We start from the raw sequence: 14381 nt of genomic DNA, 5'->3' as shown, positions 1-14381 counted from the left end.
AAATGAACAAGAACACGTGTACAAAATAATTGAATTGTATTTATGATTTAGGGTTACAATATCTAATTTTTGCTTTTCACAAGAAAAGACTCCTCTGATTTGATCTCCAAGGTTTTGATCTTGATTCCAGGGTGATGAACACTTGATCTTGAACAAGATAGGTGGTGAAAGAGCCGGCACTGTGTAATTGGGCTTGATGGCTTTCTCTCAAATTTGATGAAATGTGTAGAAAGAGTTTCTGAGTCTTTTGGGTGTTTTCCTTGTCAAAAGATTGTCCCTTGTTCTGTTGTGAAGCCTTGTATTTATAAGTATTGCAGGCTCTTGATTGGCCTTGGTTTGGGCCTTTAGGTTGAGCCCATGTAATTTAATTTTTTAAATTGGTCTAATAAGATTTAATTCTGATTATTTGGAAATTTGTAAATCAATCAGACTAATTTAAATCAAGGCCCATCAACTTAATTTAATTGACAAGACCCACCGAATATGGCCATGTGTTATCTTCGGATTCATTTTGTTGAAGAAGTCACAGGCCACGTATCGCAATTTCATAAGCCACGTAATCCATATAAACTTAATTTTATCCGGTCAAAATTTGATTTATTCACCACCCAACAACCGTTCGTGATTTTTTTTATCACTGAAATTTATGTGTCTACACCAGTGTTTTCAAAGGCGAGCTTCAGGCGCGCCTCAAGGCGCGAGTCATGGCGAGGCGGCGGTCGATTGCGCACGACGTCGCCGGACTGTGTAAAACGACTGAAAGGCGACGACAAGGCGTTGAAGGCGTACGCCTCGCGACGGCAAGGCGTTGAAGGCGGACGCCTCGCGACCACCTCTGCGGGATTTTTTTTTTCAAAAACTCAGTCCCAAAATGACCTCGTTTTGGGCTGAGAGTTTAATAAACCCCTTCAGTCCATCAGACCTTGCCCTATCAGCCATTCTCTCAACTTCTCTGTTCTAGGTTCTCTCTTCACGACGACAAGGCGGCTGGGTGGTCTCGGACGGCGGCCGATCGAGTCATCTCTGTTCTGCGCAGCTAGCCAGCAAGGGGTCTCCGCCTCTTACACAGTCCGGCGACAGAGGCAAGGGGTCTCCGCCTTTTACACAGTCCGGCGAGTCGGCGACAGAGGCAAGGGATCTCCGCCTCTTACACAGTCCGGCGACAGAGGCAAGGGGTCTCCAGCTAGCCGGCCAATCAAGTCTCAATCTCTCTGACAGAGTCTCTGTGGGCAGCAAGGGGTCTCCGCCTCTTACACAGTCCGGCGACAGAGGCAAGGGGTCTCCGCCTCTTACACAGTCTGGCGACATTCATCTCTGTGGCACAGCTATCATGTATGTTTGTTTCTAACTTTCTTGATTTCTTCTCATCTGTGATCTGTAATATTGAATTGAATTTGTGATTATGTGATTGTGAATAACTGAATATTGTGAAATTCACGGAATTGTGAAGTGCAGTGAATTGTGATGTGTTTTGGGCAGAGTATTGTGAATAGTGAAAACTGAGTATTGTGAATAATAAATATTGGGAATTTTTGCTGGTATTATATTTGTGATTCTGTGAATATTGTGGATGAAGATGATGAAGTAGAAATAGAAGCTCCTCTTCAATTTGATAGTGCACTTCCTCCTTCCCACATCGATTCCTTGGACAAGGATGATAGTGATATTAGTTTGAATGATATTGATGATAATGAGTGGGATGAATGAAGTGGTTGTTTTTACTATGTTTTTGTGAATGATCTTGTTAGATCAATATGCTTGTTTGGATTTTTATTTAATTTGAACAATATTATTGAATTTGATATGTAATATGGATGATTTTTATTTAGGCTTATTATGATTTTTGCCCCCTGAACTATGATCCCATTCCTAATGTGCCCCCTGACTTTTTAATTTTATCAATTTACCCCTAACAGTTACAACGTTAGTCTAATATGCCCCTTCGTCCAATTTCCGTCTCAACTTCCGTCTATTTTGCTGATGTGGCAGGGTAAATTGGTCATTTCGACCTCCCTGGACCATTCAGCATCCCAGCCTTTTCCACCTAGACAGCCCCCAAATGCCACATACCCACATGTGGGACCCACCCGCTGCCAGCTCAGCTCACGTAGGGACCCAGTCTTATTGGGTCAACTGGATCGATCTCCATCAAACAACTCATCGCATCCCCTCCGTTTTCAGAAGATTCTCTGCAATTAGGGTTCCATCATCGCATCGCCCATCGCCTCCTTTCTTCAGAAGTGAAGCCGAGATTCTCTGTGGGATTTTGAGCTGATTTGGTGAAGTGAGGTCTGAAGATTCGTTTGCCAGACAAAAGTAAGTTTTTTTGAACTTTTGGAACTGTTAGGGTTTTCGACTTTTGGAACTTTTGGAACTGTTTGGTTTGTTTTATTGTGTATCGATGAGTGGTGTGCCATGTGCAAGATTCTTTGCATTTTAAAGCTTTTTTGAACTTTTGGAAGTGTTAGGAATTGTTTATTGCTTTAGACCCCAGTTTTCAACGAATGTGGTCCATGGTTGGTGTGGTGTCGTGTACTTGTGTAATAGTGGGTTGGGGGTTTAATTGGGGGTTGTTATCTGCCATTCAATATTGGAAACAAAATTTGTCTTTTACCTGGTGTTGCAACTTTATGGTTTTAGATTGGTTGGTGTCGTGTCTTTTAGTGCATAAATGAGGAGGGTGGTGGAACATACTTGCAGTGAAAAAAACTTAATATATGCTGCCAAGGGTTGTTACACACTTACATGCTGCCAAGGGTTGTTACACACTTACACCTAATAAATTTCATTAAACATACTTGCAGTGAAAAAAACTAAGAGGAGGGTGGTGGAACCTGCTGATGGCGAAAGGGAGAATGTGATTGAGGTGGAAAGTGAGTCTGAAGATGATAATGCAGATGATGGTGAGTCTGAAGATTATAATGCTGAGGAGAGTGAGCCTGAAGATGAAGATGATAATGCTGAGGAGGGTGAGTCTGAAGATGAAGATGCTAATGCTGAGGAGGGTGAGTCTGAAGATGATGAGGAAGATGATGCAGATGATCCTTTGTTTGAGGATGAATTTTATGGGGTTAGTGATGAAGAGATTAGGCTAGTGAGGGATGATGATAAGCTATTTGAGGGATACATAGACCCCACTGCTGATGACAGAGACCCTAATGCTGAATTGGATGATAATGTGGTTTCGGATGAGGAAATTGATGATGAGGTGAGGACACCAGACAACTCATCAGATGAAGATCTTCCTCAGCAGGGCACTGCACTTAAAAGACCAAAGAGGAGACTGCCCAAGTTTCATGAATTCAATGAGGATGTAGACCTAAAGGACCCTCATTTTAAGTTGGGAGACAAGTTTGCCACTGCTAATTTGTTTAGAAGGGCTGTTAAAGAGTTCTCACTGAAATGTGGTAGACAAATTGATTTTGTGAAAAATGATAAAAATGCAGTAAGGGCAGTTTGTAAGAAGAAGTGTGGGTTTGTTGTGTTTGCATCCTCACAGAATGGTAGTTCTGAGTTGTATGTGAAGACCTTGGTGGGCAATCATGTTTGCAATAAGGAAACAGTGAGCAAGCATCTCACTGCAGATTGGCTTGCAAAGAGGTATATGACTCAACTTGCTTACAACCCGAGATGGGAGCTGAATTCTTTCAAGGAACAGGTCCTAAATGAGACAGGGATAAATGCACAAGCCTCATTGATCTACAGAGCAAAGGCTAAGGCCACTGTGTTACTTGAGGGAACATATATGCAACAATATGGACAAATGTGGGACTATTGTGCTGAGTTGTTGAGGAGAAATAGGGGAAGCACAGTGATATTGAAGACATCTGGTGGTGAGCAAGATGCTATTAGGTTCCAGAGGGTGTACATTTGTCTTGGTGCCTTGAAGAGAGGTTTTTTAGAAGGATGTAGGCAAGTAGTTGGGCTGGATGGGTGTCACATCAAAGGACCTCATCCTGGACAGATTCTAAGTGCTGTTGGGATAGATGCCAACAATGGCATGTACCCAATAGCATATGCTGTGGTTGAGGTGGAGAATTATGAGACATGGTACTAGTTTCTGGAGCTGCTGGGGGGTGACTTGCACATTGAAAATTCGCATCATTGGGCATTTTTAAGTGACAAGCAGAAGGGACTTATAGATGCCATCAAGGATCAGTACCCCGAGTCAGAGCATAGACATTGCCTTAAGCATTTATATGCTAATTTCAGTCAAAAGCACAAAGGTTTGGCATTGAAGAAGCAAATGGAGAAAATAGCAAGGGCCACCACACTGGAGTGGTTTGATGCTGAAATGAAGAAGATGCTTGAATTGGATGAGGCTGCTTTTAAGTGGTTGCATGAAAAGGATCCTAAGAATTGGGCTCTTTCTCATTACAGTACCCAATTCAAGTGTGACAAGATGCTTAACAACTACTGTGAGGCCTTCAACATGGCTATATTGGAGGCTAGAGATAAGCCCATTCTGACTTTGTTGGAAAGGATTAGAATGTACTTGATGTTGTTAACAGCCACTAGAAGGGCAGGTGTTGAGAGGTGGCATCATGAGGTAGGTCCTAGGGTGGTTAAGAAATTGAATGACATTAGAGATGAGGCAAGGTGGTGCATTCCAAGACCAGCAGACAAGAACAAATACCAGGTTATCCAGCATGGTGGCAACAGGAGCTTTGTGGTTGATTTGGTCCAGCATACTTGTTCATGTAAAGCTTGGGACCTAAGTGGGCTGCCATGTGTTCATGCTTGCTCAGCTATAAGCTACTTAAATGGGGATCCCCTTCAGTATGTGGACAATTGTTACAAGAAAGATGCTTACATAAGAACCTACAGGGAGCTGATTGAGCCAATGCCAAGTAGTGATCAGTGGAAAAAGACTGGAAAAGCCCCAATGCTAGCACCACTTTACCACAAGCAGCCAGGTAGACCTAAAAAGTCAAGGGTTAAAGCACCAAATGAAAGCCCCAAAAGGCCAAGTCAAGCTCACAAGCTGCAAAAGTTTAACTTCCACACAAAGTGTGGTAATTGTGGAGAGATTGGGCATAATGTTAGGAGTTGTAAAGCAAGTGTTGGGACTCGGGGCAAAAAGCAGGTAAATAATGGCCTTCTCATTTTTTCATATGTATATGCAATCTATTGTTGGGCTTTGGTTCTCATTTTATCATGTGTACATGCAGGCTGCTAAGAGTGCAAGGACCACTACAGATGGAAGTGCACGCAGGCCCACCAAACTACCAGTGAGTGGACTTGCCCCTTTAGTGTTGTCCTGTTACTTGACACTTTAGCATTTAACTTTGGCTGTTTTTTTTGTATGTTTCATGTAGTTCAATAGACAGACCCAAAACAATGGAGAGGGACCATCAAAGAGAACAAATCCATTGAGGAAGGCAAGATGTGTATCACATATGAGCCATCAGGAGGGTGAAGGGCCTTCAAATAATGTCCAAAAAGAAGGGCCATCTCAGCAGGACAACTTTGAGGGTCCATATGAATATGACAACTTTGAAGGTCCATCTCAGCAAGCCACTCAAGGTCCATCCCAGCCTCAGCCATCCCAATCTTGTGGAGACCCCCAACAACAAGCCCAACCTTATGGAGACCCCCAGCCTCAGCAAGCCCAACCTGGCACCAAGAAGGGCAAGAATAAGAAGCCCAAGACTGCAAACCAGCTATTCAGGGAGAAGTGTTTGAACTTGCAGAGGGCCACATTTGGATGGTTGGATTGATGATGTTAAGACAACCAGTCATTTTTTGAGAACTTTGATATGGGTGGCAGACAATTGTCAAGATGATGTTGGTTTTAGGCTCATTTTGTAAAACTTGCATATTGCCATGTTTTGTGTACTTTGTAAGCAGGTGTAGATGTTTGGATGTCTTGTGTTGGTTTTAGGCACATTTTGTAAAACTTGCATATTGCCATGTTTTGTGTACTTTGTAAGCAGGTGTAGATGTTTGGATGTTTGGTTTTAGGCACATTTTGTGAACCTTGGAAGGCTTGTGTTGCTTTTCGGATGATTGTATGCAGGGTATGCAGGGGTTGCAATATATAATGTCATATTACTGCAAAATTCATGTCCATTTATTTTCACAGAAAATCTATGTCAATTTATTTCAAATAGGATCAACCATTAATTCATGTCAATTTACTGTCCAAACCCATGCCAATTCACCTTAGTTTTTCATACTATTCATTATCATATTCATGTCGTTTTCATACCATTCCTAATCAAATTCATTGCATAATATGGAAAGAAAATCTAAATAATATATACATTGTCAATTTCAGTAAGTAATCTGAACTGCAGTTTGATTTCCAATTGGCATTTGATTTCCAATTGACATTTGACTGCTTAGTAATTGCCATATGAGATGTCAATAATCTGAACTGCAGTTTGATTTCCAATTGGCATTTGATTTCCAATTGACATTTGACTGCTTAGTAATTGCCATATGAGATGTCAACTATCTGAACTGCAGTTTGATTTCCAATTGGCATTTGATTTCCAATTGACATTTGACTGCTTAGTAATTGCCATATGAGATGTCAACTGTGACATTACGGAATGTAAATTACTGCATTGATATAAATAATTCTTACACCCTTAATAGCATAATAACCAACAAAATTCCCCAGGAGACAACCATACATTGTCAATTTCATTACAAACCCAGTTGGATATTTTCCATACTTATGCCCTTAATAGCATAATAGCCAAGAAAATTGCCCAGGACACAACCAGGGCAACCCACAAGCGCTTTTCTCTAGCATTCTCTCTTTCAACCATTACTCTAGGACCCTCAATACCATTAAGCCTTCTCCGCAGCCCATTGATCACATCCCTTGAACGATCGCACATCTTTGGATCCAGCCACACGAAAAAACCACAACCCGTGTTTTTCTGCAAACCCAACCATTATTATCTCTAACTAAATTATTAAACATAAACCATGAACCAGAATCAACCCATAAATCTCACCCCACTCCACTTTGGACACCCATGAAACCTCCTCCCTGGATTCAAATCTGTCCAGGAGGTGGATATTCGTGCAACCAATCCACAGTGGCAGCGCAGTGATGATTCACCATCAGCATCTTCGTTGTGCGTCCTGCTCTGGTAGCTTCGATGGCTGCTGCTTCGACTCATTTTGAAGAGAAGAGAAAATTGATGAGGGAGAGAGGTAAGCTCGAGCTGAGATAAAGAGATGGGGATTGAGGAGATAAAGAGGGCCAGCTGAGCTGGCAGCGGGTGGGTCCCACATGTGGGTATGTGGCATTTGGGGGCTGTCTAGGTGGAAAAGGCTGGGATGCTGAATGGTCCAGGGAGGTCGAAATGACCAATTTACCCTGCCACATCAGCAAAATAGACGGAAGTTGAGACGGAAATTGGACGAAGGGGCATATTAGACTAACGTTGTAACTGTTAGGGGGTAAATTGATAAAATTAAAAAGTCAGGGGGCACATTAGGAATGGGATCATAGTTCAGGGGGCAAAAATCATAATAAGCCATTTATTTATGAATGACAATTAATGCTATTTTTTAGCTATATAATTGTTTTTATAATTTTTTTATTATTATATTTTTTTATGCCCGAAAGGCTTACGCTATACGCGTCAAGGCTTACGCCTCGCCTTGCGAGACTGCAAACACCTCGCGTGACGCTTTTGCGTCTGAAAACACTGGTCTACACATTGATTGAAGGGTGTGTCAAACTCTTTTGCGTGTTGCTTTAGGACCATATGCTTAGGAGAGAAAAACTAGAACCGATAACGTTAAAATCTTGCCCCAATTTTGTTGATTGTTGTGAATTTGCAGCATAGACTCGTTAAAACAAAAGAACAGTAGCAACCAATTCATGTGTAAAAACCATACACGTGGTAAGGTTAGAAAAAGACTTACAACATTCTAATAGAAGCTACATGGTGTTTGAGATGGCCGTAGGTACAAAGGAGACAACATTTTCAAGCAAATTTAAGAGAAGATCAGTCGGTCTCTCCGGCCCAAGTTCTCAAGAAATGTAAATATATTTTTTTTCCAATTTGAAAATCATCTGTTTTTTTTTTTTTTTTTTTCCAATGTGGGCAGTTACAACAAGCAATACATTAGTTTTCTCAAACCTAGCATCTTCACCAACACAAAGAAAGCTACAAAGAATTTACTATGAGAAGCACTGAGAACCATGGGTCTGAGAAGAGCCAAAATTCACGATACAGAAGAAGACGGGATCGTTGCTCCCTAATATGGCTCAAGTTATTTTCCTATGCCCTCCAAAAGCCCATATCTGCAAATGTAAACATAAAATAAAGCAGAGTCATATTTCATTAAAGCTTCATCTTTTTAAGCACATTGAAATACCATAGAGAAATTATTAGTCATGTTCATGAATCTCAGAGCTATAGCATACCCTAGAAAATTATTTTGTTAACTTATTATGCGTCATTTGTCACTGTCCAAGTTTCTATCTATGACTTCATTCCATATGCTGATGAATAATGATTAAAAAAATAAAAAGAGTTCTGCTATTTGCACACCCTCTTTTTTTTTTTTTTTTTTGCACACCATTTTCTCATTTTTTTCTCACTTCACACCCCCACACTTCTCTCACTATTGAAATTTCTCATATACACACCCCTCTCAATTACTAAAGTACTCCAATTCATTAATCTTACCAAATTTCTCTTACACACCCCACCTAATCCATTTAAACAATACACAACCACTCAACCCTTTTAGACAATATACACTCCCTTCTCCAACCTCACGCCCATCCGATCCTAGCCAAGAACACACCCCTGTATACCAATATCGTCATCGAAGTCGTCACCACCGCCATTGAAGCTGTCGTCAACTCGCTGCCGTCAATTCGCCTTTGGTGGTCTCACCACCTTACTGCAACACCATAGCCATTGTTGCCAACCCATAGGTATGCCTAAGCTAAATTTTTTTGATTCATATGCAAATCTAGGCTTTTTTTATCAAATTTAAATTGGTTAATTCATCCCAAGACTTATTTTTGCCTGTTTGAGATAATTTGGAGTGCGGATTTTCTGGATTTCAAGATTAAAATTTCGGGTTTGGATTATAGGATTTCGCAGGTCGTTCACCAGATCCAGTAATCAGGTGAGTGTCCTCATATGGAAGTCCTCATCTGGAATATATTGACAGACAGAAACATAACCCTTATGCCCACTAAGTGTTCTTGCTACGTGTAGATTACCATCCTTGTCCAACTGGGAATTCAGGTTGAAGATAGAGCAAACGCTATGAAGACCACCGCATGCAACAGATTGACCAGTCGGTGAGAAAGCACAGGTCAAGAGAGAGCACAAAAAGTCTAATATCCTGTGTTGTTGAAACAGCACTTTACAGCACAAAAAAGGATGAGAAAACAGTAAAATGAACATGTTGGCCATGACTAACTCAGCTCAGCTCAACAAACTTAAACTTACACTACTTGGGGAAGAATTTAATTTCTCTTAGACATTCACACAAACATTCTGTTGACACCAGAATAAACACAGGATAAACAATTAAATAAGTGATTATCAATCAAAATTCATCTCACCAAGACAGTGGCACTGTCTCAATCAGTATGTTAGATGGCAAAGAATATTGGCTCCCATGAAAATGTAAAGCCAATCATTTCAGGTGAGTGAATCAACTACTTCCACATACACTGCCAGTTATGCTGCAGAACACCATAATCACTTCTATTATGCAATTGTAATCCACAGACAAATTTTTCCTTTCTCTCTTTCTTCACACTAATCTCAAGTCATAAAGCATTGAAAAGATTCAAATAGTTAAGATAATATACAAATAAAGGTAGTCAGATGGGTTTTTCTTTCATTGTATTGAGCAATCTTTTTTTGGTGAATGTTCTATTGAGCAAACTTAAGAACTACATAAGATGTTTATACATGACTAAGAAAGACAAAGTCAAGCTAAGTATAATATAAATATAACAATATCAAAGAAGAATATTAAAAGAAATAACATACACAGAATCAGAGGAACATGTTAAAATGGATTTGATTTACAAATGTCAACAAAATTTACTACAGGGAAACAGTGCGTCTATAAAGTACTTCATCATCGCTCTCATCTTCCTCATCTGACACCATCTCACTCCCAGGTAGCTCTAACTTCCCACCCATACAAAATGATGGACCAGAAGTCTCTGTTTCAATATACTCTCCTTGCAACCTCTCCTCAAATCTCTGGTCACTACAGTTGAGAAACCATTTCAAAGAACACCTGATGCCCTTGCTTTTTAACCTCTGGTACCTAGGTTTAATCCTGGATTCCAGGCTGTAAGTAAAGTATTCTGGAAATTCCATAAGCTCTTTCAACGGTCTCCCCATTTCACTCTTAAAGAAGTAATAACTGTTCTTCATGAGCTCAACCCGCAATGCAAGTAACTGGGGACATTTTACAACCATCTTAGCTACATCCTCGGAAGGTATTCCCCGTCCAAAAAGGAACTCAACTGGCTTCATTATCACATGTTGATGAAGGCTGACTATCTGCGGCATCTTCTCTATCACTCGTGCAAATCCTTCAGGATCAATCTTAAGCTTCAAACTAAAGAAATACTGCTGTGAAGACATTTTAGCTTTCAGCGGCAGCCCAAGAATTTGGGGGTATTGAGCAACAACCGAAGCAAGTGCTTCCCTCCTGATCCCAAAACTAATCAAACAATCCACATTTGGTTTAACAGTCTCCTCAAGATCATAACCAAGTAAATACGCCCGCTTCTCCAACATCCTAGCCAAAATCTTTTTTGGCAATCCTAAGGAAACCAAATAATCAACAAAGGGCTTAATAACAGTCCCAACTCTCATGCCCAAAAGGTAAGGATACTGGGTAACCATCGGACCTATATCCCTAGGAGTAACACCAATGCTAACAAGATATGCGACCGAAGTACTCATTGTCCCTTCAAGCTTATACCCAAGAAGCTCGGGATACTTCTGCAACACATAACCAATATCCTGCTTCTCCACATCAAGCCCACGAAGGAACTTAATAACCGGCACAAGCTCAACAACCACACTTGCATGTAATACTTGTGGGTAATTCTTAACAAATTCACCTAGTCTCGGCCTTGGAATCCCAATTTTCTCCAAGTAAGCCAACACAGGTATCATGTTTTTTCTCACACTACTTCCAAGCATTAACGGGTACTCGTTAATGTCGTCGATGGACAAACCTAGCTTCTGAAGGAACTCAACTCTCTCCCTCATGACGTCAACAGTAGAGGGTAGCTCCAAGTTTTCTAACTCATCAGGAACTATACCTAAGCTCTTTAAATAGTCACATATTATGACCCTTGAGACAAGCTTCTCTTTGCGGCCTTGGACCACACCCCAAGTGACTGAGGGCATCTCATACTCAGGAAACTTAGAGGGTTGCGTTGAAAATGAACAATTCTGTAAAACCCTTGAAGGGTTTTGAGTATGGGGCAGTTGGGCACATGGGTTTTGGTGGGATTCAATTATTGGTGAGATAGGAGTGATTTTCTGCCAAACTTGTGGGTTTTGGGGGAAGATTTTGGTGATGGGTTTTCTTCCTCTAAGCAGTGATCTAATCATTTCAAGGAAAGCAATAAGAAAAACTATATGGAACCAGAAATTGAATCAAGAAAATGGTTCTTCTTTGTTTTTTCTTTTTTCTTTTCTTAGTTGTTCTTATTCTTCGGTGGAATCAGAGGGGAAAGGGGCTTACCTGATACAGCTCTCAATCTTCAATCGATGAGGCATGGTTTCAGCCACATGGGCATCTCACTGAAGCTTGCAGAGCTCTTATTCGTAGGTTTCACATTTACAGGGTGTTTTGCTAGGCATCCGTATACGGCACACCTCGGAAGGCTCTTAATTGGGTATTCATATGCATTTGTAAGAGCAGACTTCTAAATGAAAGCCAGACATATTAAAAGCCCACCTAGGTGATGAGTCCATATCATCCGAGATAAAACCTTAAAGCCAGACAAGCCCAGGAAAGTCCAGTTCTTGCTCTGGTTAAAACAAACAGAAAATAAAGTTTAGTTTTCAAGGAATAAAATTTCGGGTTTTGAGGAAATTTCGAAGATTTTTAAATTTCGACAAAAATTTGACCGAAATGACAGAAATTGCTATCAAAATACAGAAATTTTGAATGAAACTTTACCATATGTTTATTTATCATATTATCTACTAAATTGATAAAAAATATTGAAGAAACCAAATTATATAGTAGGTTTCATGTGATATAAGATAAATATAATGCACGCTGGAGACAAATACTGTTAAATAAAATTAGTATATTATCTATACTCTATAATATGTACACTAAACCCAATATATTTTATAATCTATATTCTATATTGTTTAGGATATGGTATATGATATTAGGGTTTAAGCCCTTTAGGGTACTTTAAATTATTTTTTATATAGAAATATATTAGAGTTTACTAGTTTAGGGTTTAAAAACAACTAAACGAAACTCCAAAACGGCCAAACGAAACCCCAAACTATTTTTTTTATTTACAATTAACCTAAAGGCCCCAAACCTCAATCAACCCTAAACCTTTTAATTTTTTTCTCTTTTTTATTTTTTTCCTTTTTTATTTTTTTTATTTATTTTTCTTCTTTTTCTTTCCTTCCTTTCCCTTTCCTTTCTTTTCCCTCGAGGCTCCAGCACTTCCCCTGTTTTTTCTTCATTTATTCTTCATCCTCTCTCTCTCTCTCTCTCTCTCTACATCTCCCCCCCGTCACCCCATCGCCCCTGCCCTCGCCCCGTCACCCCTCTGCCGTCGCCCTGTCGCCTCTCTCTCCCTCGATCTCCCACTGCCGCCGCCGCCTCTTTCTCCCTCGATCTCCCCCTGCCACCGCTCCATTTTTCTCCAAAAACCCAGCCTTCCAAAACCCAAAACCAGATCTCAAATTCTCACCGCCAAAAATTTCGAGAATTTCGGCAAAATTTTGATAATTTCGACGAATCATCCCGAAAATTAGCAAATATGGGTTTCGATTTCGACACCCAAAAAAATCGAAATTTTCGGCGAAATTTCGCCAAAAACTTTGAAATTTAACACCCTGGTTTTTATTAGGTTTCTTCATTTAGACATATTGGGTTTGTTTTTTCTAAATGAAGTCTTTTGACCACTACTATGTCAAACAATCAGAAAATACGTCATCATTTTTCATTTTTTAAAAACCGTTTCTCGTTGCTGCTTCCTCAGTTCATTTTTTAGGGTATAGGGCATGAGTTTATCTTATATTCCTCTATGGTGCGTTTGGATGAAGTAGTTTGAAACTATTAAGGAATTCACAAATGACGGAATTAAAAATGACGTGATTTAAAATTCTAGAATTTGTAAATTCTCTTGTTTGGATAAATGTAATCATAATAGAATTTAAATAAGAAATTTATAGTAGTTTTATAAAAGAGTGATGGTGATGGTGATGGTGATGGTGGTGGTGGAAACATAAAAATGATGCTTGTGATGAGCTGACGATAGTAGTAGGGGTGATGGCCCACGAGCGATGGGAGAAATGGTGGTGGCAAAAATTGGGGTATTGGAGGTGGTGGCAACTGCGACATTGGCGGTGGCGGCGATGGTGGTGGTGATGGCACTGGTGATGGAGGCGACGGCGGCAATGTCAGTGTCGATGGTGGTGGTGGTGGCGGCGACGGTGGCGGCAGTGGTGGCGGCGACGGTGGCGGCAGTAGTGGCGACTGTGGTGGTGGCAGCGGAGGTGGTGTCGGTGGTGGTGGCAGTGGGCGGTGGTAGTGGTGATGGCGGTGTCGGTGGTGGTGGTGACGGTGGCGGCGGTGGCGGTCGTAGTGGTGGCAGCGGAGGTGGTGTCGATGGTTGTGGTGGTGATGGTGGTGGCGGAGGTGGCGGTGGTGGTGGCGATGGCGGTGGCAGTGGTGGTGGTGGTAACGGCAGCATGGTGGTAGTGGTGTGGTATTGTAATTAATTGGCAGGACACGACTTTTTTTTTATTTTATAAAAATGAAATTTTGAAAATGACACCAATTTAGGTGGAATTTAAACTTGAAATTTACAACCTTCAAATCCCAAGTTTTTTTCCACATAGAATTTACAAAATTCTATAATTATAGACCCAAACAAGGAAATTAGAGCATGTAATTTCTTAAATGCTGAGTTTTGTTTAAATTTCAAGTTTTTTTTCTCCATCCAAACACGCCACTAAGGTATAGAATGAGATTTTTGGAGACTGTATGTTATGTTTGACTCTGAGATTTTGGGTGCATAGTTAAAACTTAATATAAAGCCGACAAACTAGTATCGAGGGCTCGAGAAAGAAACAAAAATGCATTGCCGAACACTTGGCAATTGTCACTGAGGACTCGACACTTGGTATGAGTTCAAAAAAAAA

The 14381-nt window shown here is 40.5% G+C and overlaps 1 protein-coding gene across 2 annotated transcripts; it reads right to left on the bottom strand.

The window, feature by feature from the left end:
• Positions 1-9930: 9930 nt before the first annotated feature.
• Positions 9931-11850, bottom strand: LOC147283170 (transcription termination factor MTERF4, chloroplastic-like). 2 transcript variants are annotated; one of them, XM_086248451.1, is made up of 2 exons: positions 11722-11843; positions 9931-11580 (listed from the first exon to the last, which is right to left on the bottom strand). In XM_086248451.1, the coding sequence occupies exons 1-2, from the start codon at positions 11754-11756 to the stop codon at positions 10053-10055; spliced, it is 1563 nt and encodes a 520-aa protein (XP_086104577.1). In that variant the 5' UTR covers positions 11757-11843; the 3' UTR covers positions 9931-10052. The 2 variants fall into 2 exon arrangements, with proteins under 2 accessions (XP_086104577.1, XP_086104578.1); XM_086248452.1 differs by having other exon boundaries at positions 9931-11850.
• Positions 11851-14381: the final 2531 nt, after the last annotated feature.

Source organism: Dryas octopetala, chromosome 6, assembly GCF_963921425.1.
Source record: "Dryas octopetala chromosome 6, drDryOcto1.1, whole genome shotgun sequence".
Lineage (NCBI taxonomy): Eukaryota > Viridiplantae > Streptophyta > Magnoliopsida > Rosales > Rosaceae > Dryas > Dryas octopetala.
The sequence above is the reverse complement of the archived record's forward strand: the minus strand, read 5'-3'. Positions and strand labels throughout refer to the sequence as shown.

Excerpts from the sequence above, each read along its gene's own strand:
- LOC147283170 (XM_086248451.1), bottom strand. The coding sequence starts at position 11,756 with ATGCCTCATCGATTGAAGATTGAGAGCTGTATCAG. Across the intron at positions 11,581-11,721 it reads AAGATTGAGAGCTGTATCAG|ATCACTGCTTAGAGGAAGAA; the intron begins GTAAGCCCCTTT and ends TGAAATGATTAG.